The 27,292-nt window shown below is 45.0% G+C and overlaps 2 protein-coding genes across 8 annotated transcripts in view; one reads left to right on the top strand and one right to left on the bottom strand.

Annotated features, from left to right (window-relative positions):
* Positions 1 to 12,005, top strand: part of LOC130122420 (serine/threonine-protein kinase MARK1-like) — a 47,679-nt gene extending 35,674 nt beyond the window's left edge. For 2 of the 7 annotated variants that reach the window (XM_056291330.1, XM_056291329.1), the window contains 9 exons: positions 1,432 to 1,551; positions 2,873 to 2,972; positions 5,396 to 5,508; positions 5,641 to 5,794; positions 6,473 to 6,654; positions 6,800 to 6,891; positions 7,192 to 7,332; positions 9,833 to 10,084; positions 11,646 to 12,005. In XM_056291330.1, the coding sequence (XP_056147305.1) occupies positions 1,432 to 1,551; positions 2,873 to 2,972; positions 5,396 to 5,508; positions 5,641 to 5,794; positions 6,473 to 6,654; positions 6,800 to 6,891; positions 7,192 to 7,332; positions 9,833 to 10,084; positions 11,646 to 11,991 (1,500 nt within the window). In that variant the 3' untranslated portion in view covers positions 11,992 to 12,005. Of the gene's footprint in view, positions 1 to 1,431; positions 1,552 to 2,872; positions 2,973 to 5,395; positions 5,509 to 5,640; positions 5,840 to 6,472; positions 6,655 to 6,799; positions 6,892 to 7,191; positions 7,333 to 9,832; positions 10,085 to 10,733; positions 10,761 to 11,426; positions 11,472 to 11,645 lie in introns of all 7 variants that reach the window. The other 5 variants (XM_056291328.1, XM_056291325.1, XM_056291324.1 and 2 more) reach the window with 5 other exon arrangements.
* Positions 12,006 to 13,355: 1,350 nt separating this feature from the next.
* Positions 13,356 to 23,186, bottom strand: LOC130122700 (leucine-rich glioma-inactivated protein 1-like). Its single transcript, XM_056291678.1, has 8 exons — positions 22,600 to 23,186; positions 22,268 to 22,339; positions 20,777 to 20,848; positions 19,897 to 19,968; positions 16,893 to 16,964; positions 16,244 to 16,413; positions 15,471 to 15,635; positions 13,356 to 15,309 (listed from the first exon to the last, which is right to left on the bottom strand). The coding sequence occupies exons 1-8, from the start codon at positions 22,788 to 22,790 to the stop codon at positions 14,492 to 14,494; spliced, it is 1,632 nt and encodes a 543-aa protein (XP_056147653.1). The 5' UTR covers positions 22,791 to 23,186; the 3' UTR covers positions 13,356 to 14,491.
* Positions 23,187 to 27,292: the final 4,106 nt, after the last annotated feature.

Below are 27,292 nucleotides of genomic sequence, written 5' to 3'. Positions count from 1 at the left end.
AAAGGGATGGACATGGTCAGCAACAATACTCAGGTAAGCTGTGGCGTTGACACGATGCTCAATGGTACTAAGGGGCCCAAAGTGTGCCAAGAAAATATCCCCCACACCATTACACCACCACCACCAGCCTGAACCGTTGATACAAGGCAGGATGGATCCATGCTTTCATGTTGTTGATGCCAAATTCTGACCCTACCATCTGAATGTCGCAGCAGAAATCGAGACTCATCAGACCAGGCAACGTTTTTCCAATCTTCTATTGTCCAATTTTGGTGAGCCTGTGCGAATTGTAGCCTCAGTTTCCTGTTCTTAGCTGACAGGAGTGGCACCCGGTGTGGTCTTCTGCTGCTGTAGCCCATCTGCCTCAAGGTTGTTCGACGTGTTGTGTGTTCAGAGATGGTCTTCTGCATACCTCGGTTGTAATGAGTGGTTATTTGAGTTACTGTTGCCTTTCCATCAGCTCGAACCAGTCTGGCCATTCTCCTCTGACCTCTGGCATCAACAAGGCATTTTCGCCCACAGAACTGCCGCTCACTGGATATTTTCTCTTTTTCGGACCATTCTCTGTAAACCCTAGAGATGGTTGTGCGTGAAAATCCCAGTAGATCAGCAGTTTCTGAATACTCAGACCAACAACCATGCCACGTTCAAAGTCACTTAAATCACCTTTCTTCCCCATTCTGATGCCCGGTTTGAACTGCAGCAGATCGTCTTGACCATGTCTACATGCCTAAATGCATTGAGTTGCTGCCATGTGATTGGCTGATTAGAAATTTGCGTTAACGAGCAGTTGGACAGGTGTGCCTAATAAAGTGGCCGGTGAGTGTATACCAAGTCCAGTTGCACTTGATTCAACTCCTTTGGATAACCATGACCTGGATGAATGAGAACATTCACAGACAATACAGTTGCATAAAAACCGAAGCCAATGATCAGTGTCATATGCAAACTGCCGTGAGCATTAACTAGAGTTTCAACAGCCATGTGTACTATTCACAGAGGATTGGGGAATAGTTGCAATCACAGCATTGTAAAATGGTGACGGATGTACTCTTAGCTCCCCCCCTTGATTCGGGGAGGGATGTTCTCTCTTCACATAGATGGCCTCTTTGACTCCCTGTGCATCCTCTGTGAATAGTACACATTGCCATTGAAATTCTAGTTAATGCTCACAACAATTTGCATATGAAACCGATCGTTGGTTTTGGTCGTTATGCCACTGTGTTGTTTATAAGGGTGGGGATACCTGCAGTCAGTTTAGAGTGAAGAGGTCACAGTGATGAAACGTTTCTCTCTCAATAAACGTGTCCAGATGAACTGATTCAACTTTCTTTGATTTTCTTACCTGGATTATTGAGCATGCATAAAGCCATTTAGACCGATGTATTGTAGCCTCATTGTCTGGTTTACTGTCTGTGTGCTGCTGTGCAGGAGCTGAGAGAGAGAGTCCTACGGGGGAAATATCGTATTCCTTTCTACATGTCGACAGACTGTGAAAACCTACTGAAGAAATTACTAGTGCTCAATCCTGTCAAACGAGGCAGTTTAGAGGTATTCACAACTGATGTCTGGCTTCATCTGCCCAATTTAAGCCTTGTAGATGTATACAGTTTGCTTTTGAAATGTCTTGAACCGCTAGCTTACTTAACAGCTGTGCAATTAATCCAAATCATTTGCATGGAAAAAGTTGTCATACATTGGGCTATGTTTTTATAGCGGGATGTACAAACATTGCTTAACTGAAGGTTTTGATAGGACTTGCACTGTCTTTTGTCTGATTTGTTTAATATGATCATAATGGTGGCACAGTGGCCAGTGGTTAGCACTGTTGCCTCACAGCAAGAAGGTCCTGGATTCGAACCCCAGGCTGTCCCAGGTCCTTGCTGTGTGGCGTTTGCATGTTCTCCCCGTATCTGCGTGGGTTTCCTCCGGCTGCTCCGGTTTCCTCCCACCATCAAAAAGACATGCATGTTAGGGTTAATACTCCTGCCTGTGCCCCTGACCAAGGCAATGGAAAGAAGAACTGGAGTTGGTCCGCGGGCGCTGCAGCTGCCCACTGCTGCTATACAATAGGATGGGTTAAATGCAATTTAATTTAATTAATTCAAAAAATTTTTTCCAAATTCAAATGGCTTATTGGCACTGTACATATAGTACATTGTTATTGTAACTGTACAATGACCAAATAAAGTGGCTTAAAAAAATCATGTTAAAGCAAAATGTGATTTGATGAGCCATTACTGGTAGCAAACAAAGGCTAAGCCAACAAACCCCTAATAGTAACTTGTCTGTTACTACCATAACAGACACGTTACCCATGGCCAGATGGTCAGAGTCAACGGACGTTATCTCCCTTGTCAATGTATTTAGCACTTACTAAACACATTGGCAACTTGAGTATTTTGTAGTTACTTCTTAGTGAATATACGCAGCATTACTTCATAACCGCTTCAATCAAGCACCGGGCTACAAAGCAATAGTAAAGACCTCCCTACTGATCCTAAGAATTCATTATACTGTTTGTGGATCTCAACTCGAATTGTGTACTTCAAAGAACGTGAACAACAGCTCAGAGGCTCTGATAATGATTGCAGTGCATTGCTGCATCTCTCGTACACCGACTCACCCACTAACTTTAATTCCCCCTGTTGAGATCCAAGCCTCTAATTTCTCTAACCCCAAAACATTTTGCATATTTTTGTCATTTTGTCACTCTGCAGCCTCTCATCTAAAATTTATGTCCGTTTAACCAACTCCGTTCACACAAGGGCTTTGCTGTCGTAGCAGCGACTCATTGCATATATGCATTATGATCATCCTTATTCTAACTATATCTCAAACGCAAATTTTGCCTTTGTTTTATCCCTGTCAGCAAATCATGAAAGACCATTGGATGAACGTGGGTCATGAGGAGGAGGAGCTAAAACCTTACATCGAGCCTGAGACAGACTTCAATGACTCATCCAGAATAGGTAAGTGCGTGAGTAGACGTTTTCCTCCGTTTAGCATTCAGTATACCAATTCAGTGAGAACTCACTGAGATGTCTCACTGAGAAGGCTCTCTTTTCCACAATAACCAAACTTCTCAAACCCGTTGACCATACCTCCAATTCCTTCACAGTTAACAAGTGCAACGCTTTCCTTTAATTTTTCCAAACTAAAATTGAAACCGTCTGCAGCAGCTTGACCACCTCCCCACCTGTTTCCCCCCTTTTACCACTCAGCCCCTGTCAAAGTTCTCCCCTGTGTCCCCAATGGAGCTGTCCAACCTTATGGTAGGAACGAGAAGCTCCACTTGTGTTTTGGATCCCCACCCATCCAGTCTTGTTAAGGACTGTCTTCCAGCTATCCCCTCACTCATCACAGAAATCATTAACTCCTCCTTCTGCTCTGGTTCCGTCCCCCATATACTTAAACTGGCTGCTATCACACCCATCCTCAAAAAACCTGGACTCAACCCTGATATCATGAGGAGTTTCTGGCCCATCTCAAATCTTCCCTTTCTGTCAAAAATGCTGGAAAATGTTGTCACCTCCCAACTCAAAGCTCACCTCATCTCCAACGACCTGTTCGAACCATTTCAATTTGGTTCCACTCACAGCACAGAAACAGCTCTCCTTAAAGTCACCAATGACCTCCCCCCGAAGACTGTTGCTACATCAGCATTCTGATCCTCCTCGACCTCACTGCAGCTTTCGACACTATCAACCACACCATTGTTCTCTCCCGCCTTGAATCCTTCCTCAACATCACCGGTACGGGGTGTCTGGGTAGCGTAGCGGTCTATTCCATTGTCTACCAACACGGGGATTGCCGGTTTGAATCCACGTGTTACCTCCGGTTTGGTCAGGTGTCCCTACAGACACAATTGGCCGTGTCTGCGGGTGGGAAGCCGGATGTGGGTATGTGTCCTGGTCGCTGCACTAGCGCCTCCTCTGGTTGGTTTGGGGCACCTGTTCAGAGGGGAGGGGGAACTGGGGAGGAATAGCGTGATCCTCCCACGCGCTATGTCCCCCTGGCGAAACTCCTTACTGTCAGATGAAAAGAAGCGGCTGGCAACTTCACATGTATCGGAGGAGACGTGTGGTAGTCTGCAGCCCTCCCTTGATCAGCAGAGGGGGTGGAGCAGCGACTGGGGCGGCTCGGAAGAGTTGGGTAATTGGCTGGATACAATTGGGCAGAAAAAGGGGGTAAAAAAACAAAATAAATAAACATCACCGGTACTGCCGTCTCCTGGCTAAAGTCATATCTCACAAACACACAACAGTTCACCAGCATCAACAACTGCAACTCCTTCACCGCTCTGCTGTCCCAAGGCATCCACCAGCGTATGGTGTTTGGTCCTCTCCTGTACATCCTTTACATGCTCCCTCTTGGTAACGTCATACATTGTCATGGTCTCAACTTCCACTGCTACGCCAAAGACGTCCAGCTCTATTTTGCCACTAAATCCATCACCACTCAACTTACTCCAGTCTGACCAGCTGCCTCACTGAAATAAATCATGGCTGCAAGCCAATTTCCTCAAACTAAACTGTGATAAATCTGACATGATCATCATCGGTCCCAAATCCCTTATAAAAACCACTCACAACTTCTGCCTCACCATCGATAATTGCGCTCTGTCTCCCTCCCCACACATCAGCAACCTCGTAGTCATTTTCCACAGCAAGCTCTCCTTTGAACACCACGTCATTCAAATCACCAGAACTGCCTTTTTCCACCTAAAAAACATCGCCCATCTCTCCTCCTTTGCTGCCCGAAACTTTGATCCATGCCTTCATCACATCCAGAATTGACAACTCCAACAGCATTTTTTACGGCTCATCATCCAAAGTTCTAAACAAACTCCAGTATATTCAGAGCTCTGCTGCTCACCTGCTCACCCATTCCCGTGGCCACATCACCCCTCTCCTCCAGAACGGATCCAATTCAAAGTCCTTCTCCTTACTCATAAAGCTCTCCACAACCCCGCCCCCTCCTACCTCACCATTCTGCTCCACTACCATATTCCTTCCTGCAGCCATCTCTGCTCCGATGCCAACCTCCTATCTCCATCACACAGGACCAAGCTATGGACCTGGGGCAACAGAACATTCTCCTTAGCTGCCCCCTCCCTCTGGAACCCCCTCTCCAAACACTTCAGAGACTGTACTGATCTAGCCACGTTCACATCACTAATCAAAACTCATCTTTTCAGAATTGCTTTTAATGTGTGATTAATGTTGCGTGTTATATGTTTTTGGTGCGTTGCTTTTATGTTGATTTTAACTTATATAAAGCATCTTTGAGTACCCTGAAAAGAAATCTATAAATAAAATCTATTGTTATTATTATTATTATTATCATTAATATTATTATTATTATTATTATGTCTGCTCCTGTCTGCCAACAGAACTCATGGTTACGATGGGTTTCCCTAAAGATGAGATCACAGAATCTCTGCTTGGCCAGAAGTATGATGATGTTATGGCCACCTACCTACTACTGGGAAGGAAAGCTCCAGAGGTCTGTAATGTGACTTACCAGAATTGATCTTCAATAGGTTGTCTCATCAGCATTGATTTACGGGTGATGAAACGTTGCCTTACTTCACCGAATACCTCATGGCAATGCTTTGTGTTTGAATTTGCCTTTCAGTTTGAGGGGAGTGAACCTCTGGCTAACAGTGCCCTGGGTCAGCGGCAGCGGCCCAACAGTGACATCAACAATAGCTCCAGCATATCTCCGGCCCATCCCAAAGTCACGCGCAGCATCTCGGCCAATCAGAAGCAACGGCGCTACAGTGATCATGGTGGGGATGATGATGGTGAAGGTGGTCATGTCGTAGAGAAGCCAAGTAAAGTAACCCCATCCTTCTCAGCTCTGAGAGTGCTGCTGGCTTCTTGCTGTGTGGTAGGAAGATGCTCTCAGTCACTCAGGGTCAATTAAAGTCTCTTAAAACCCTCACTTTAAATGCAGTTGTGGAAAAAAGAGGCTGGACCTAGGTGCCTCTGGATGGCTGTTTTTTTTTAAAATTATTGTAAGTGTGTTTTATTATACTTTAGATTTTTGACGTTATAAATAAATATGAATAAAGTCCAGGGTATGTAGCAACTTCCTCCTACCTCATGTAGAGTCATTTTGTCTGGCGCCATCTGCTGGCTGGCTGTTTTCCTGCAGCTCTCTGAAGCACCTCAAAGCATGAGGAGGGAGTAGCTTTGCTTCGAAACCGTTTGCCTTGGCTTCTACTTTTGTATTGACCATTTGACAAAATGATATTATTAGGGCGTCTCACAGTACACCTTTAAAGATTCAGAAACCTGTGAACTCTGGCTGTGAGTGGCTTGGCTTGGTGTTATACTGAAGAAACTGTTCATATTTTGCCAGTTGTCTATGTTCTTATTAATGGAAAGACCTCTGGTTGGAATGCAAAAGCCCTATGCTTGGCACTAACCACGTAACTGAGTTTTTGTATCTGTGTATTTCCTAGTTGGTCCATCTGTTCCCCCTGCGGTGTCATACTCAAAACGTGGCCAGGCCCTGAGTGTGGAGAGTGACCACAGGGAGGAATGGGATGGAGCTCGCAGACTGGAGCTCAGTACTTCTAAGGGCGATGTCCCTGCCTCACCACTAGGGGTGCAGGAGAGGAAAAAGACCACCAGTACTGTAGGGGTGAGGAAATGGAGGACACACACACACACACACACACACACACACACACACACACACACACACAGAAAAGCACACACACAGTCTTTAATATTCAAGAACACCACCAATTTAATCTGCATATTTCTGTATCGCTCTCCAAAACCAGACAAATGGATCAATGACTCGTAGGAACACCTACGTGTGTGAGCGATCCTCTACCGACCGCTACTCAGCTATTCCAAATGGCAAGGACAGCAGGTAAGCACACTCACATACACACAGGTATAAAAACATGTACACAGAATGTGTTCACACAAATGAACGCACACACACAGACACACGCACACACAGACACACACACACACAGACAAGCGTGTCAGATTCATACCATAGATCCAATAGTGAGCATATGGCAGGTTGTTGTTTAAAGTTATACCTTTTATATGGATTTTTTTTGCAATCTTAATTCTTCTCTACTTCTCTATCTTTCCCTCCTTCCCCTTCCTCGCTCTCTGCCTTGCTGTCTCTCTCACTCTCTCTCGCTATCTCTCTGATCAGTCTAACGGAGGTGTCAGGGAGCACCCCATCAACAGCGATGAGCTCCACACGACCTCGCCACACCAAGTCCATGTCCTCATCAGGACACCCCTCAAAGAGCACACTGCCCCCCATCGATGACAACACGGAGCTAAAAGCCAGGTGAGTGGCCAAAGATTCTCAATCTCATTCAAATTCATTAACAGTAGAACGACTGGGATTTCACTCCGACCTAAAACGACCATGGGCCGTCAAAATGACAGCTGGTTTTTAAACTCTATATTCTGTCAAGATAAATGCCCAATTGAGATATTAATGCATTACACATGTTAGTATGTCTGTTAAGAAACGACAGACACCAAAATTAACATTTTAACAACTTTAATATTATTTTTCAAACCATTTAAAATGGCCGCTGTCCAACACCTGTAAATACTGCAACGCCTGGGTGGTGGTCATGGTGCATCGGAAACGGCGTCTGTACCCAGACATGTTGACAATAATCAAAAATCAAATTTAGGTTGGTATAGACCTAACCTTCATCCCTAAATCCTTTTCTGACACATTAGATTCAGTTATATCATCCTATATATGGAAGGGTAAGCACCCTCGGCTAAACAAAGTCTATCTTCAAAAATCATAAGAGATGGAGGCTTGGCACTGCCCAATTTCCGCTTCTATTACTGGGCGGCTAATAGACGCTGTCTTGCGTTTTGGTTGCACTTTCATAACCGAGCCGACTGTCCATCATGGGTGGCAATGGAGTTTAACTTTGGCAAAAAAGCTTTCCATCCCAGCGCTGCTTGAGTCCTCACTCCCTCTTCCCCCAAATGAATTAATTGATAATCCGGTCACCAGACACACCATGAGAGTATGGGCTCAGTTCAGAAAACATTTTGGTTTCCATGTTTTTCATCTCTCTAGTCCTATTTCATCCAACCACCTCTTTCAACCCTCCTTACTTGATTCTGCAGTTCAGGACTGGCACAGAAGGGGTATTGAAAGCAAAAACCTTTTTGTAGACAGTATCTTCGCATCATTTGAACAACTCTCTGGAAAGTTCAGTTTACCAAATTAGGATTTTTTTTTCCCGATATCTTCAAATTAGACACTTTGTCCGCTCTCAGATACCAAAATTCCCTGAGGCACCTGATACGGCCCCCACTGATGCATTCCTTAGTCCACACCCATCACGTAGAGGTTTAATATCCGCAATATATGACAAGCTCGCAGGTATAAGACATGCCCCTCTTGACAAGATTAAAACTGCCTGGGGGCAGGACTTAAGCCTTTCACTGTCGAACGATATGTGGAATTTGATCTTCAGGCTGGTTAATTCAGCATCCCTCTGTGCCCATCATTGTCTGTTACAATTTAAGGTGGTGCACGGAGCCCATGTGTCCAAAGTCAAACTACCCTGTATGTACCCGGGTGTGAGTCCCATCTGTGACAAATGTAGGGGAGATGAGGCTTTCCTTATCCACATGTTCTGGGCGTGTCCTAGACTTGAAAAACACTGGGAAGATGTCTTCCAAACCATATCCCTAAGCCTCAATGTTTTTTTATTTATTATTTATTTCTGATTTTTCCCTTTTTCTCCCAATTTAGTGGCCAATCGATCCCTATTTTAGTTCAAACACCCACCCTCGTACTGCATGTGTTCGCCAACTGCATCTCTTCGGCCGGCACCCTCGAAGGAGACGCCTCCCCGCTTTTGTGACAAGGCGAATCCAGGCCGAACCACTGCTTTTTCCGACACACACAGAGACGCATTCATGTGACGAATACAAGCCGACTCCGCCCCCCTCCTGAAGACTGCGTTGCCAATTATTGCTGCTTCATCGAGTCCGGCCATAGTCGGATCTGACGAGACCGGGGCGCGAACCCAAGTCCCCAATGGGCAACTGCATCGACACAAAGCCGATGCTTGGACCGCTACACCACCGCGGACCCCTAAGCCTCAATTTTAACAGGGGTGGGCAATCTTATCCAGAAATTGCTGGTGTGGGTGAAGTTTTTTGTTCCAACCAAGCAGTTATACACCTGTGTCTCCTAATCAAGTTCCTCAGCAAAGACTCTTCTGGTTGATTCATGGGATCAGGTGTGTAACTGCTTGGTTGGAACAAAAACCTGCACCCACAATGGCACTTTTTGGATAAGACTGTCCACCCCTGAACTAGAACCTAACCCTCTGGTCGCCCTGTTTGGCCCCACTGGCAAGGATGATGTACACCTGACCCCATCCATTGTCCTTCGCTTCTCTGTTGGCCAGGCGTGCAATATTGCTGAGATGGAAGGATGCTGCCCCGCGCACCCACGCTCAATGGTTGAACGAATCCTGTCTAAACCTCGAAAAGATCTGCTACTCAGTCTGTAACTCCAACGACAAGTTTCAGAAGGTGTTGCGACCTTTCCTGGAATACTTGAAGAATCTCCAGCCAAACTAAAGAATTATTGCCCCGTTCTCTTTTGCTTTTTGTTTTTGTTGATTTATGTCAGTAATGTAACCTGTGAAGGTGTACCAGTTTCTAAACCCCCCGTCTTCTAATTACTGACCTACCTGTCTTGCTTTCTTTTCTACATCCTAAACCCGACTTGTTTTAGACAAACTATTGATGTTAGGACGGTCATTTTTATTTTCCTGTGTTTGTGTGTGTTACAGCTCCTCTCCACGTGGTCCGTCTACCTCTCCATCAGCCCACAGCATCAGCACTCCAGAGAAGAACCGCTTCCCCCGCGGGACCACCAGCCGCAGCACCTTCCACGGGGCTCAGCTCCGAGACCGCCGCAGTGCCACTTACAACGGCCCGCCAGCCTCGCCCACATTATCCCACGATACAGGGGCCCTGGCCCAACAACGCAGGGGCACCTCAACTGGAATCATAAGCAAGATCACCTCCAAGTTTGTGCGCAGGTCTGTGGAGACATGCTACATATTCTACGCTGGGTTATACTCGACAGTACTTGCACCTTACAGATAGTTCACTCACTCTTCCCCTCGGTGAGATGTGTAATTTGTTTTAGGGTTAAGAAAATACTTGACACGTACACATACTGTTACTCATTCATGATGACTTGTTTTTTTACATTTTAAAAAAACTCACTTGGGAAAATATTTACAAATAGCTTTATATCTTGCATCGATTAAGTGACAGAAGTAGTATGTTAAAGACCTTTATGTAGTGTTTGCTCTTTATTGAAATAGATTTACGCAGCATCATGCTGCAGTGAAGAGTCGGACACTATTTATTCACACACTCCTTCCCTCATGAGAACACACACACACACACACACACACACACACACACACACACACACACACACACACACACACACACACACACACACACACACACACACACACACACACACACACACACACAGATGCTTTCCCACTTACTCACTCACCTAAAGTCACACTCTCACTCTTTGCACTTGACGTGGCCCACAAAAGTGTTAGGGCCCACTTGCTCCTGAGATAATCCTTTGTCTGTATCAGCTTCCTGCAAGTCCATCTGGTAGAGGCTCACAGATTTCTCACTCTCCTTCTCTCCCTTGCATAGAGCTATGTCTTTCAGGTCAGCCCGGAGGTAGGAGAATACAACGCTTGCTGCACCGTTCCCCTGTCCAAAAAAACTCTATCTGCCCACTATGTCCTTGGCCCATGTTTCCTTAACCCCTTCTGTATTTGCCCACTACACCCTTGCCTACTGACACCCTTGCCTACTGGTATGCAGTGTATTTCCATCCCTTGTGTCCACTCCCTGGCTAAAAAAACATCATTAAAAAAAACCAAACAAACACCTGAGACTAAAAGGTATTGCTCACTAGCTTTTCCTGTACTTGTCACTAAAGCCATGATATCTGCGTCTCAAGTTGCTGTCTTTCCTGTCCTTACTCTTCCCTTCTCAATGCTGAGCTTAAAAGAATGGATCAGGCAAACCATGGTGGCTTGATCGGGGATTGGCTTTCTCCTTTCTACTCCTTTTTGTCCAGTAGGGATTAAGGAAAAGGGGTTTAGAAAGGACCGTGCATCAAATTATCATGTAGGAAAGTTGTATGTGCCCAATAAAATCTCACATTCACCTCATTGTGTGCTGAACCCCGACACTTAGGAGTGTGGATTCTTTCCTGGCATGTTGCCTGAAACCCCTTCTCTTTGTCCTGTGGTAGGGAGGATGGTGTTGTTGGGGGCTGGAGAAGCCATTTTTGATGTTGGGTCATACAAGTAACAGTTTGTTCCTGGTTTATTTCAGGGTGCCTAGCGAGGGAGAGGCCAGTGCCAGGACAGAAACATCGAGGTGAGTCATCACTGGGATGCAGTCTTTTACCAAGAGCCTGTAACCCGCCTCTTCCCCCTTCAACATCTCTCTCTCCCTCGGTCTCTATTCTTCTGTCTTTCAATTTTTTCTCTCTCCCTTCCTCTCTGTTTTTCTCTGTCTCCTCCGCTCTGCCCCATCCGTCTGTCCCTCCAGGAGCGGGTCAGGGGACGCTAAGGAGGAAGGGGTCCGGGACTCCAAGCCCCGCTCGCTTCGTTTCACCTGGAGCATGAAGACCACCTCTTCCATGGACCCCGCCGAGATGATGAGGGAGATCAGGAAGGTTCTGGATGCCAACAGCTGTGACTACGAGCAGCGCGAACGCTTCCTGCTTTTCTGCGTCCACGGCGACGCTCGTCAGGACAACCTGGTCCAGTGGGAGATGGAGGTGTGCAAGCTGCCCCGCCTTTCACTCAACGGCGTGCGCTTCAAGAGAATATCAGGAACCTCCATCGCCTTTAAGAATATTGCCTGCAAAATCGCCAACGAGCTCAAACTGTGACAGAGGGATGGGGATCTCAGTCAGTCCTTGGTGAGCTCCAGTCTCAGTCATCTCATTCACTGGGTTAGTGTTGACAGCAGCACAAAATTCAGCAATGATGGACCTCACCATGCAGAATCAGGGTGGACTAGGCTGGTAGTGTACCATACTGGCCATGAATGTACTGTACAGGGTAGTGGATTAGAGAGATACAGCTAGGTTTAACCTTCATGGCGGAGAGATTGCAAAAACAACTGACCCCTTTTTTTTTCTTCCTTCCTTCCGTCCGGCCCTCCCCCCCCCCTCTCTCTAATCAACCACTGCTCCTTGTCATTGGACTCATTCATGTAACACATGCAGTATGCAAATGAAGACGACCATCCCTGCAATAAAGTTTTGCATCTCTTTTTTCTAAGAGCCTAAAGCAAGATCAACTCTCCTCGCTGAATATTCATTAAAATAACTGAAAGCTGAATTAAAATAGCCGCTTTTCCACCTGTGTTAAGTCAGTATATAGATCAGGCTGGATCTCATAGTAGACCTATGTAAAAAAAAAAAAGAAGAAGAAGAAAAAAGGATTGTACTGTATGCATAACATCTGCAGGTACTGTAATATATATTGGTTTTGAGTTCTTGAGTTCTGTACAGAATTTTGTTGTCGATACTGTGTCTTTTCTGTTTTGTCGAGATTTGAGTTCTTTCCTAATATAATTGATGTCTCCTAGAACGTTATCCTTTTGCTCTGTGAGTTTTTAATATTCCTTTTTTTTTTAGAGTCACCTTATGAAAATAGTGTTTTTAATTTTATTTAAAGAGCACTAAATTATTTTGTGAAATATTGGGGGATGCATTCATCCCTTGCCTTTTCTGTCATATTGCTCCATTTTATTTGCCTAAAGAAGAAACACTAAGTTGCACCACACACTTGTAGACTTGAGTAGTAACTTCAGTTGAAACTGAAAATTGTGTTCACTTTATGTTCTCTCAGCGGTAGGTAGGTGATATGGAGACCCTGCTGCAATTGCACATGTTTTCCAGGAGTGACGTGTACGTACATGAGAGTGTGCACATATTTCTTTCATGTTCGGGAGTTCTCAATTACAATAATTGCAGGGTTTAAATAGGTTTGCTAGAAAGGTCAGAAAGTCTTCTACCCAAAGGAATGACGACGATACAGGAAAGTCAGTCATCATGAAGAGACAACTCGTATTACGGAGCCTTCTGGAAGAGCCTCATTTAGTCCTGACCAGTGAGATTGTGCAGGTATCTTATATCTCCTTGCTTGAGATTTTTTTTTTTATTTATTCCATTTCATTGTAATGTGCTGCTTTGTAGAATTGAGGCGTGCAATTTGTTGGAGAAAAATAAAAAGGATTTTATTTGTTTGTATTTGTTTTATTTAATTTCTCACGTATGATTGCATGATTATACAACTAACTTGATGATGACAATCTCCCGCAAAGAAAAAAAAATGGATCTGTTGGTTTGCATCATTTCGCTCTGAGGACCATGACTTGGTACTACACGCTAAAACACCAGCGGCGAGCAAAGATGACCTGGAACAGCAGTCCTAACACAATGCAACAATGTAAACCTTTATTTGGTCTGAACAGCACGGCGTTAGTCTCCTAAAGATGGCACAATCATTATAGTTTGCATACATATGTTAGTCAAAGTTCAGATTATTAACATTATCCTGCTTCTCGTTTCATTGTCATCATCTTGTGTGAAAATAGTTTCCCACACGCCCAAAAAGTGTTCTGTACACATGAAAAACGCAGTGTTAACATTAACTTTTTCAATACTTAGAGCTTGTACAAACTGTTAACATTAAAAATGCAGGTCGCGAGGACATACATCCTCACACAACATTTCCAACTACAAACATGATTTGAAAATAACATCAGTCTCCTTAACAAAGTTGTATCTAACTGGCATGGTCCCTCTGAAACTTACAAAAGCGTCATTTACAAATCGTTTCACTTAAAAGTTGAAAGACAGAAAAATGTAAACATTTCATTTGGCAGATATCTAAACGTGTTGACAGGTTAAAAAGTATCTTTTGTCTGTTTCCCCTTGAGAAATATACGAGACTGCGAATGTAGAAACAGTGTTAAGTCACATGAATGGTTGAACATATATACATACGCACACACCCACACGCACACACACACACACACACACACACACACACACATGGAACAAACTACTGGTCGATGCTATGGCAAATGGATTAAGGAACATGGACGTTTCAAGCGCTGCATTCATCAGAATAGGGTGGCCTGCTTGAGAGCTTGGTCATGCACTAACATCTGGAAACATCTGGTCCTAGTCCTAACTTGAGACACATGTATTAAACTCAGCTTCCACGTGAGTCATGCACTGATATCAACTGAAGATTTGCAAAAGGAATAGTAATGCATGTCATTCTTGAGTTAAGATTCAACCAATCATCCCACTGCAAACGACGAGCCTCGGCATCCCACTAAATTTACAATAGTCAACCAGCCAACCAGACTAATCAATTGCTTAGGTCAATGATAAGGTGCTCATAAATCTGCGTCTTCCCTTTGAAGCTGGAGGCCAGCAGGAATTGCCGGTTGTCTATGGAGATGGGAGTGAAGGCCCTGGGCGCCTGAATGTTGAGCTCTTGGAAGTGCACAAACTGGCCCTTCTTGGCATCCCAGCGGTACACCTGGGTGAAGGAGTAATCGCTCCCCAGGATGGCGTACTGCCAGTTGCCAACAGCAAAGGGCTGGAACACCATGGAGCCGCGCGAGGGCATAGTTTGCAGCTCTCGGAAGAGGGCACCGTCCCAGCGCATCACTTTGGAGTCACCGATAAAGCGCGTCAGACAGATGAAGAGGTCATTTTTGACCTGGAAGTGCTTCACGGCGTAGACGTCCTCCATCTCAGGGATGTCCGTGCGCCGGTCAAACAGCTTGGTGCCTTTGTTCCACTGGTAGATGACCGGCCTCTGAGAGCTGCTGGACAGTATCAGGTGAGGTTTGGAGGAGATCTCCATATATTCCACGTCTGTGTCCCGATACCATGGGTGGAGCGACTGGTGAGAATAGAAGCCGTTACCGTTCCACTTGTAGATGGTGGTAGAGCCGGCTTTGGAGCTGTCGGCGATGACGAAGAAAGACTCTCCATCTATGCGGAATGTCTCGACATCATTGGGCTTGCGTATTTTCAGGATGTCAATGTCCTGGATCTTGATGAACTTATTGGCGGAGATGTCACGCTTATAGATGTGTGAGCCACCAAACAACTGAGCCACGATGATGAAAAGCTGGTTGTCGATAACCAGAGGTTTACATATCACCGTGGATGTGCCTGGAAAGAAAAAAAACAGGGAGGACAATTATGAAACATCTTCCATTGATTCATTACAGATGGATGTATTCATCTAAGGGCGCACATTGTGAAATCATCTCATCAAACTTGCCCATGCACGTTACTCTCTCAGACACCGTCTCTCACAACAGGTTACTCACTGTCAATATCGTCAAAGTTTCTGAAGACCATCTCCACATGGTCCCACTCCAGAAAATTGCACTTCCCAATAAAAGGCTGGGCAAAAACCACAAACTGGTCATTTCCAAAGGAAAATGCCTCCACGGATATAGACTCAAACTTCAGGGACTGGTATGAAGCAAACTCTGCACAAGAAACAAAACACAGTAATATTTAGTCCCTGGGAAACGACAAGTAACATTAAGACTGAATGAAAAAAAAAGGTGTTGGTTACATGCAAACTTGAAGCTGTGATGAGGAGCTTTTCACTTACTCTCAATTTAATTCTGATGCCTCTTTATGACTGACAAAAGCAAAGAAGATGACATATACATTGATGATTCCAAATGCTAATCTCTGGGTCAGATTCCCTGCGAAATCTGACAAAATTATTTGTGGCACGCAGATCCAGCTAGACATTACCTCATACATTACCTCACTGGGTTATATCTTGCAAGCTGCTGTTTTTCCAAAACACCACTACATCTCTCATTCTTGCTTCAAAACAAATGCACAAGCTACCAGAGGGCCAATGTACATTTTTGCATAGGGAGGCAATGCTTAAGCGAGATGAAGTTGTCTTTGCACGAAACACTACCACTTTTGTCCACAGGGCCGTGCAAAGTCAACAAAAATCCAAAACGCCTAATAGGAGCGTCAAAGAGCAGATAATGGGAGATAATGTCAAATATCAACATTTATCATCTCACCAGGCATGATTTGTTGGGTGTCAGTCAGCCTGCCTATCGGTTACCTGTAGTGATGCAGTCAAAGGACTGTGGCACCAGGTCATTGATCTTCTTGTCCAAATGGGAGGCTGGGCCTTTGCAATAGATCTGGTCCACGGTGGCGTTGGTGTGATACATCCACTCCACAAGCCACTTCAGCTTACAGTCACAGGTGAACTGGTTCCCCCGCAAGTCTCTGAGAGGGAGAAACAAAATCTCGCGTCATTGACTCTTTTTTTGCTGTATATCCCTGCTTTTCTCCATCGGAGAGAGAATTCCTTAATGATTTTGCTGCATAAAACTATCAACACTGGCTGTACTTGACTGCAGAAATGGACCCGCACTCTCATTAATGTATGAGAAAGGATAAGGTGAACTGAAATGACCTCGGTGGGTGCTGTATTTCGTCCTAAGAGTCCACATGTAATTTTAATGATGCTTAATGTACCAGCTGCCCACGCATTATTCACACATTACTCAGGACTTGGCTGCAGTGGAATAATGATGAGCTTTTCCATCAAGCACAGTGTGCAGAAGGATACTGTCCGTTATACAGTACAGTGTAACTATGCAGAATCCTTTTCTTCCCCCAGTACCAGGTTACAATTTAGTACAAAGCCTTACTGAGTATTTAGAAAACGCTTTGGCTTCAGTAGCAATGCAATTCATACTCACACTTTGGTCAAGGCTTCAAGGCCCTTGAACACGTCTTTGGGCAGAGTCTCAAGATTGTTGTAAGCCAGACTCCTGTAAATGAGAGAGATAGTGTTAAGCCATACTTGAGCCAATAATAAATGAACACAATCAGAACTGAAGTCCACATTCACTGTAGACTTCACACCTGTCTATGGGAAGTACACCTTCCTCCAATACTCCTTTCCTGTCTGCACCGCATAATGAAAATCTTTGAGAAAACTGTTAAAAACCTTGTTTTGCTAACTGTGGATGGAAAACTTGATCCACTGTAATTTACTTACCAGGCAGGGAGAGGTGTGGAGGATGCAAAACGTTTTATACTTAATAACCTGTATAAGCACTTGGAAAAGGCCTAAGCCCATGCCAGGCTTTTGTTTGCTGACTTTTCATCGGCATTCAATATAATGCAGCCGCATCTTTTAATAGAGAGGTTGCTATGTGATTTTAATTTGCCTCGCCAGCTTGTGTTAGGGATCTTGGACTTGACTGACAGAGAGCAGAAGGTGTCTGTAAATGGCCGTCTCTCAGACTCAGTATCTATAGCCACAGGCTCACCACAAGGATGCGTCCTTTCACCCTTACTTTTTATTATGTCCGCTGATGGATGCAGGAGCACTCAGGGGGGCAGCTATTTGGTCAAATTTTCTGACAACATTGCTGACCCTCCTCCAAGGTTCACAATCAGTCTATGGGAATGTGCTCACTGATCTTATTTCTTGACGTGATAACAACTTCTTGGAATTAAATGTTTCTAAAACCAAGGAACTGACTATTGGTTTAAGATGTAACAGAGATGCAGCCAAAGAGTGCATCATACATAATGAAAGTGTGGAAATGGTTACATCACACAAATATTTGGGCACTATCATACATTTGATGTGAACACTGAGGCTGTTGTGAAACGGCGGAAACAGAGAATTCACCTTCTGTGCAAACTGAACCCCTTTTCTCTCAGTCCTGTCATCCTCTGTCGCTTGTATCAGTCTTTTATTGAGAGTCAGTTAAGTTTTTCTTTTATCTGCTGGTTTCACAGTGTCACGGTAAAAGACAGAAACAGCCTGAACAACATTGTTCTTTTTGCAACCAACGAATCCTCCAGAAAGGAGCAAGTATTTTGGCTTCTTCTGGACGTGTTCTAGCAAGTGAATTTTCTCTCTTGCCGCCAGGGCGTTGTTATGTTTTACCTGTTTGTGAAACTAACCGTTATTCTTAACCATTCATACCTGCTGCAACTTGATTATTAAATGCCCCATAGTGTTTTTTTATCAGATTGTTTTGTTGTCTTTATCAAGTTTATCTTATTGCGTTTCTTATTGTGTACTTTAATAGATCGTATAGATTTTATTCCACATTAAGCTCCCTGGGGTGTTATTATTTATTGTTTGTGTTATTTGTTTGTTTGCATGTTACCGTGGTTTATGTTCAGAAGCTTCTCCAAACAATTGCCCCTAGCGGGATCAATAAAGTTGTTTGTATTGTATTGTATTGTATTGTATTGTATTGTATTGTATTGTATTGTATTGTATTGAACTCGATTAGCTCTTGGTTTCTAACTGAAATACTAACAGAAAATACTGACGTTTAAACCCTGTTTTGTTGTCAGAAGTGTCACTCACTGCTTTATCACTCATGCTATTTGAATTCTGCTGTCTGTCTTTTTGTTTTTTTTTTAACCACAGTAACTAGAATCAGTAAATGTTAGAAATGTACATGTAACATGCATGCTTTACAACCCCGCATAGCAAGACATGGGTGACATTTTAATGTTAAAGTTAGAGTCCCATGGGCATCCGGATAGTGTGGCAGTCTAGTTCGTTGCCTACCAACAAGGGGATCACCAGTTCGAATCCCCATGTTATCTCCGGCTTGGTCGGGCGTCCCCACAGACACAATTGGCCGTGTCTGCGGGTGGGAAACCGGATGTGGGTATGTGTCCTGGTTGCTGCACTAATGCCTCCTCTGGTCGGTTGGGGCACCTGTTTGGTGGTGAGGGAGGGGGAACTGGGGGGAATAGCATGATCCTCCCACGTGCTACGCCCCCCTGGCGAAACTCCTCACTGTCAGGTGACAAGAAGCGGCTGGCGACTCCACATGTATCGGAGGAGGAATGTGGTAGTCTGCAGCCCTTTCCGGATTGGCAGAGGGGGCGGAACAGGACCCAGGATGGCTCGGGAGAGTGGGGTAATTGGCCATTTGGCCAAGTACAACTGGGGAGAAAAAGGGGGAAAACTCCAAAAAAAAAGAAGAAGTTCCATACCTATTCTCAATTTGTGGTTTCATGATGTCCCCGGTTGTAGGATATAGCCACGCTGTATGTTAAACAGCTCAGACACAATTTGTCACCCAGGAGAATGGTTGCTAAAACATTGATTATCGGGAGTTTGAGGAAACAGTTATTTTTAGATCTGCCTCCTTGGCCACACTATGGCCTTCTCAGTTATAGTAAAGGGGGAAAAACAGTAATATACAAAAGCAGCACTTGGTTTTGTTGTATGTGAACAGTGTTTAGCTTTAATATTCAGTATCATACTGCACAATTGGCACTACACTTAAGCTTCCCTTTGAAGGACATAAAAAAATGTGATTTGTGATAGACATGATCTGTTATTATTGAACATTTTGGGTGCATTTACCGTTCGTCCAATTTGAAAACAGTGAGGTCAGTGTTTACATCATAATCATAACCTAACAGCTGCATGACGTTTAATAAAGGTCTGTTCCACAATAGATGGTGTGAAATAAAGTTACTTAGCCAGCATTAATAACCCTTATGCTGCAACTGCTCATGAGGGAAACACTGACTAAGCATGCAGAAATGTACAGAATCCTCTAAAAATAACTGAGCTGAGCTTTCATTGTTTTCTAAAGACGCCATCTGCTAAGAAATTCACCACTGGGTTGGTTATTTTATGCACACAAATCACACATACTTTCTCCAAGTGTTTCCACCACAGCATCCCGTAATTAACACGTATATACTTACAGATGTACTAATGTTTTCAGCCCACGGAAAGCATGAGGTGATATTGACTTGATTTGGTTGTTTTCGATGAATCTGAAAAATACATTTGGTAAATGTATGGAGAATTTGATTCATAATGTCTTTATGCATGCTCAATAATCCAGGTAATAAAATCAAAGAAAGTTTAACCAGTTCATCTGGATACGGCGTTTATTGACAGACACGTTTCATCACTCATCTAAATCGACTCTTCAGTCTAAACTGACCGCAGGTATCCATCCCCACCCTTATAAACAATACAGTTGCATAATGACCGAAACCAACGATTGGGCTATACAAATAATACATTTTTTTTTTATTTTTCCCTCTTTTTCTCCCCAATTGTACCTGGCCAATCACCCTGCTCTCTGAGTCACCCCGGTTGCTGCTCCACCCCCTCTGCCGATCCGGGGAGGGCTGCAGACTACCACATGCCTCCTCCGATACATGTGGAGTCACCAGCCGCTTCTTTTCACCTGACAGTGAGGAGTTTCACCAGGGGGACGTAGCGTGTGGGAGGATCACACCATTCCCCCCAGTTCCCCTTCCCCCCTGAACAGGCGCCCCGACCGACCAGAGGAGACGCCAGTGCAGCGACCAGGACACATACTCACATCCGGCTTCCCACCTGCAGACACGGCCAATTGTGTCTGTAGGGACACAGTATTGACTTGACTTGACTTGATTTGATTTGGGTTCGGTCGTTATCCAACTGTACTGTTTATAAGGGTGGGGATACCTGCAGCCAATTGAGACTGAAGAGGTAATTTAGATGGGTGAGTCAACTTTCTTTGATTTGATTCATAATGTTTCATTCTTATAGTAGAATGGATTCTAGGGACAAGTGGCACCATTTACTTACAGATACTCCAGGTGAGGAAGACCAAGGAAAGCATCCTCATTAATTGATTCAAACGTGTTGGCTGTGAAAAGGCTACAGACAGGATAGATATAATCAGTTAGGTCACGCACGCTCTACACAATGCCTTAGAATAAAAGAGGTGCATTTACAAGCATAATATTTTCATTTATCAGCGATACACATGATTCGCCTGATATCAGACAGATTAGTCAAATCGTTGCACTCCATTTCCATCTTCAGTCCGAGATTGGCTCCACTGTAACCGATTCCCGTAGGGGCGGGGGATTCGATTTTCCTTAACCAATCATTAGAGACCAACGCATCCCCCTGAATCTAACGACTCGCATCAGTCGAAACTGATGCGTAGCCATGGCAACATCCTAATTTTGCCGGGGTTTTAAGAGTGGAGCGGAGTAAAAACAACGATGATGGTGAGAATATTAATGTGTTATTATTCCATCCATCCATTATCCAAGCCGCTTATCCCACTCGGGCTCTCGGGATGCTGGAGCCTATCCCAGCAGGCATTGGGCAGCAGGTGGAGAGACACCCTGGACAGGCCGCCAGGCCATCACAGGGCGATGTTATTATTATTGTTAATTATGAATATTAATATGATTTTGAGAATGTTAAGGACAAGATGTTGTGTTGCTGTAAGGCCCCTTGAGGCAAATTGTAATTTGTGATATTGAGCTTTACAAATAAAACTGACTTGACTTGACTTGAGAAGACATGCCATCTGACAACAGCTTGACAACGGCGTTAGTCTCGCCCATGGCGCCGATTGGCTAATAATTAGTCCACCCCACCCCACGGCGCTCATTGGATAATCACTTTTTCAACCGAAAAACTTGTTTAATGTCATGATGCCAGATCAGAAGAACCAGTCAACTTGGTGGAGTGGGTGGATTCAAAGGTCTTGAACCAAGGCAAAAAATGTATTGTATTACATTTAAAACCATCACCCCATATCAGCACATATACTACATGTGTATAGCCCTATCTGTCTCTTCTGATGATAATAATTGCAATAATAACATTTAATTATGTAGCACCTCCCGTACATGCAGGACTTCACATTACACAAGAACAACTCGTGCAGTTAAGACCCGCAGCTTTGTTTCGAAAGACAAACGTGTCTCAGTCAATATGCCACTCAACGAGACAGAGGGGGGACTTCCCTCGGTTAAAGGGGAGGGGGGAGGGGGATCCCCTGCAAAACAAGCTTCATGCTAAACCACCGTGAACTGTATTTTGATCTCTCGGCGGAAACACAGCTGTCAAGCAAATGCTGGGTGTAAACCAGAGGGGTGCAACGTGACAGTCGCCGTGTGCCTCGAAAATGAGAAATCAGCCCGAGATCACTTTCACATGAGATGCACCTTAGCCGATTCAGTGCAATACACCAGTATCTCTGTCCTCTGTCCCATTTTAACATGGCGTTGATCACTGACACAAGGCAACAAAGAGCGAGGAGAGGGGAAACCTCACAGGAGATGCAGGGCAGGCGTGTGGATGAAGCTCTCTTTCGGGATTTCACTGAAGCCGGACTTCACGAACGATCTGCGGGGAAACAAGGGCGGCAGATTGTCAGTCTGTGAAATGGTCAAGAGAAACCAGCCCTCCACAGTAGGAAGGCTATGCAACACACAGCAGCTCTGTTTAAACCTGACATCTTAGCCCGCAGAGAGGGCTGGAGAAAGGAGCATGCCAGTGTGATAAATCTTTTTTTATTATTATTTCCAAGCACTCAGATTGGGAGGTTGCAATCTTTGCAGGATAATGACAAAAAAAGGGGGGGAAAGCACAACAATATGACTTACAGTGATATGACATCGGAGGGAAAGCTGCGCGGAATCAACCCTGCGCTTTCGCACAAGGCGTTATCTTTGGTACATGTACATGATGAGGGACAGCGAGGCTGCCGGGGTCTCTTGCCGTCTGCCACCAGCAAAACTGACACCAGCAAAAGCAAGACGGCGAATCCTGTGGGGATCTTGTTTGCACGCTCCATTCTCGCTGTGTGCACGACCTGTGCACCGGATAATCCTACACATGAACCAGGGTGACTGATCTGCTCCCGCCTATCTGCGGTCCTGAAGGCCCGGTCCGGTCCGACAGCCCGTCCTCGCTGCTGCTTATTTATCGCACGGGTCGTGTGAGAATTATGAACACTCGCTTGGATGTTAGAGCCAAAACACCGACCCCAAAACAGCCTAACCCCTGAACGAACGCGTCCCAGTCCAAACCTGAATGGATATCCAGACGCGTCTTAGTTCAAATCTTTGGCAGATATAACAAGCTTGGCACAGCGACAACAACGGTGTGAGGGCAGGTGGGGATCCCGGAGCGCCTCCATCCAAAGCCACGCCTATATTCAGCAAACGGGGAGGTCCGGCTCCGGGAGGATTCCGCCTAACATGGCTTGTATAATATTTCGTGAATCAGCTGTAGAAATGCTGGGGGAAGAAACCCCCCCCCCCCACCACCACCACCACCACCGTGAACCAGTAGCTAGACTATAGCTTATTGCGCAGACGCACACTGTGCTCCTATGCGGGTATAGTGGGAGGGAAATCCAATAAAAATAGCTGGTATGGAAACATATAGGCTTCATGTGACGTAACCATCACTTAGCCTGTGCACTGGTCTGTATGAAATTCATTACTGAATAATAACAAACAGCAACATGACACCAACAACAATGATGATGATGACAAGAAGAAGAAGAAGAAGAAGAAGAAGAAGAACAAGAACAAGAACAAGAACAAGAACATGAAGAAAAAGGAGAAAAAGGAGAAGAAGCCAAGAAAATTCTTTGTCATTATCGCTAATATTAGTAATAATTAGTAATAATTTATATTCTTAAAATTCAGTGGAACCCATCTAATATATATGGACATATGGATCTTTTAAGAAAGCCACTTTATGTTGTCATTGTATTCCTACAATGAATGTGTTTGCTGCATTTAACCCATCCTATTGTATAGGAGCAGTGGGCAGCTGCAGCACCCGGGGCCCAACTCTAGTTCTTCTTTGCATGCCAACATGCATGTTGGCATGCATGTTGGCATGCATGTCTTTTTGATTAATAGAAGAAGATCAAAGGTTTCTTTACTGTGCAATGGCTTCAGTCGAGTGTTTAGCCAAGACAAAGTAAATTATGAATATCTGCTCGCCCTTTGATAGTGGGGTGTGGTGCAGCCCACTACCATCTTTGGCCTATTGACATGTGGCAGCAGTCCTGCTTAGTGTGCCTTTTGTATAAAAAGGACAGGCTATCAGTGTCTGTATCTCCTGCCCCTTCCCCCCCTTGTGTGTCTTGCTTTGCTGCACAGTGTCTCTCATACACACAGCACATTTTGATTTCGCAATGCCACATAGTTTAACCCCACCATGGGAACAACAGAAATAGAGAGGCTGGTCTTCTCCAAAGAGCCCTTCAGTTTTATGGGAATGCCATTTCCTGCTGTGCTGGACAGGGCTATGTGCAGCTGAGTCTCCCAGGCTCCTCTGGGAGCTCTGCAGCTCTAAAGGTCCTGACCGTTTAATTTCTGTATCGCCTCTACAGCCCTGAGATTAATATGTTTACTCGCTTGGCTTGGCAGGCCTGTTTCCGACAATCCTTGGAAGAGACGGAAGAGACGGTCTATAAAAGCCCTCTGTATAAAGGCACAGAGCTCTAGTCGTCCAATCTCCCTCTTTTCCTAGATGTGATTAGAGAATTGGATATCCACGGTCTGTTAGGCTTACTGTTGATACAAAATAGACAGTAAAATGAAAGCAGGGTAATAATGCATCTTAGGGAGTTGCTCCGTGGTCTGTTTCTTGTTTCTAGAGGGGGAGGAGGATGGGTGGAAGAGGAAAGTAATAAGTGAAAAATATACTCTTGAAGGAAAGTACTTTTGACGGAAAACTCGGAACGTACGAATATCAATCAATCAAATCAAATCTTACTTTATTCAGACACACAGGTAACCCAGCCACTGAGGATGCACAAGCCAGTACATCCTTAGTGCCGGTCCCAAGCCCGGACAAATGGGGAGGGTTGCGCCAGGAAGGGCATCCGGCGTAAAATCTTTGCCAAATCAAATATGCGGATCATAAATAAGACTTACATACCGGATCGGCCGAGGCCCGGGTTACCAACGACCGCCGCCGGTACTGTTAACCAGCAGGGTGTCGGTGGAAACTATGCTACTGTTGGGCGAAGGAGAAGGAGAGGGGGAAAGCATGTCCAGAGGCAGCTAGAGAGGAGGAAGGGTAGGCATGTGGAGGTGAGAGTTGGAACTTTGAATGTTGGCACTATGACTGGTAAAGGGAGAGAGCTGGCTGACATGATGGAAAGAAGAAAGGTAGGCATACTGTGTGTGCAAGAGACCAGGTGGAAGGGGAGTAAGGCCAGGAGTATCGGAGGTGGGTTCAAACTCTTCTACCATGGTGTGAATGGGAGGAGAAATGGGGTAGGGGTAATTCTGAAGGAAGAGTATGTCAAGAGCGTGCTGGAGGTGAAGAGAGTGTCAGACAGAGTGATGAGTATGAAGCTGGAAATTGAGGGTTTATTGCTGAATGTTATCAGCGCATATGCCCCGCAAGTTGGGTGTGAGATGGATGAAAAAGAAGAATTCTGGAATGAGTTGGACGACATGGTGGAGAGGGTACCCAAGGAGGAGAGAGTGGTGATTGGAGCGGACTTCAATGGACATGTTGGTGAAGGGAACAGAGGTGATGAGGAGGTGATGGGAAGGTATGGAGTCAAGAAGAGAAATGTGGAAGGACAGATGGTGGTGGATTTTGTGAAAAGGATGGAAATGGCTGTGGTGAATACATATTTCAAGAAGAGGGGGGAACACAGGGTGACGTACAAGAGTGGAGGAAAGTGCACACAGGTGGACTATATCTTATGTAGAAGGCGCCATCTAAAAGGGATTGGAGACTGCAAGGTGGTGACAGGGGAGAGCGTAGCTAGGCAGCATCGGATGGTGGTCTGTAGGATGACTTTGGAGACCAAGAAGAGGAAGCGAGTGAAGACACAGCCGAAGATCAAATGGTGAAAGTTGAAGAAGGAAGACTGTTGTGTGGAGTTCAGGCAGGAGTTAAGACAGGCACTGGGTGGTAGTGAAGGGTTGCCAGATGGCTGGAAAACCACTGCAGAAATAGTGAGGGAGACAGCTAGGAAGGTACTTGGTGTGTCATCAGGACAGAGGAAGGAAGACAAGGAGACTTGGTGGTGGAATGAGGAAGTACAGCAAATTATACAGAGGAAAAGGTTGGCAAAGAAGAAGTGGGATAGTAAGAGAGATGAAGAAAGTAGACAGGAGTACAAGGAGATGCAGCTTAAAGCAAAGAGAGAGGTGGCAAAGGCAAAGGAAAAGGCGTATGGTGAGTTGTATGACAGATTAGACACTAAGGAAGGAGAAAAGGACTTGTACCGATTGGCTAGACAGAGGGACCGAGCTGCAAAGGATGTGCAGCAAGTTAGGGCGAGCAAGGATAGAGATGGAAATGTGCTGACAAGCGAGGAGAGTGTGCTAAGGTGGAAGGAATACTTTGAGGGGCTGATGAATGAAGAAAATGAGAAAGAGAGAAGGTTGGATGATGTAGGGATAGTGAATCAGGAAGTTCAGCGGATTAGCAAGGAGGAAGTGAGGGCAGCTATGAAGAGGATGAAGAATGGAAAGGCAGTTGGTCCTGATGACATACCTGTGGAGGCATGGAGATGTTTAGGAGAGATGGCAGTGGAGTTTTTAACTAGATTGTTTAACACAATCCTGGAAAGTGAGAGGATGCCTGAGGAGTGGAGAAGAAGCATACTGGTACCGATTTTCAAGAACAAGGGCGATGTGCAGAACTGTAACAACTACAGAGGTATAAAGTTGATCAGCCACAGCATGAAGATTTGGGAAAGAGTAATAGAAGCTAGGTTAAGAGGAGAGGTGACGATCAGCGAGCAGCAGTATGGTTTCATGTCACGAAAGAGCACCACAGATGCGATGTTTGCTTTGAGAATGTTGATGGAGAAGTATAGAGAAGGCCAGAAAGAGTTGCATTGTGTCTTTGTAGATTTAGAGAAAGCTTATGACAGAGTGCCGAGAGAGGAGGTTTGGTATTGTATGAGGAAGTCAGGAGTTGCAGAGAAGTATGTAGGAGTGGTGCAGGATACGTATGAGGGAAGTGTGACAATGGTGAGGTGTGCGGTTGGAATGACAGATGGGTTCAAGGTGGAGGTGGGATTACATCAAGGATTGGCTCTTAGCCCTTTCTTGTTTGCAATGGTGATGGACAGGTTGACGGACAAGATCAGGCAGGAGTCTCCATGGACGATGATGTTCGCGGATGACATTGTGATCTGTAGCGAGAGTAGGGTGCAGGTTGAGGAGAGCCTGGAGAGGTGGAGGTATGCACTGGAGAGAAGAGGAATGAAAGTCAGTAGGAGCAAGACGGAATACCTATGCGTGAATGAGAGAGAGGACAGTGGAATGGTCAGGATGCAAGGAGTGGAGGTGACAAAGGCAT

This window comes from Lampris incognitus, chromosome 13 (assembly GCF_029633865.1).
Source record: "Lampris incognitus isolate fLamInc1 chromosome 13, fLamInc1.hap2, whole genome shotgun sequence".
Lineage (NCBI taxonomy): Eukaryota > Metazoa > Chordata > Actinopteri > Lampriformes > Lampridae > Lampris > Lampris incognitus.
The sequence above is the reverse complement of the archived record's forward strand: the minus strand, read 5'-3'. Positions and strand labels throughout refer to the sequence as shown.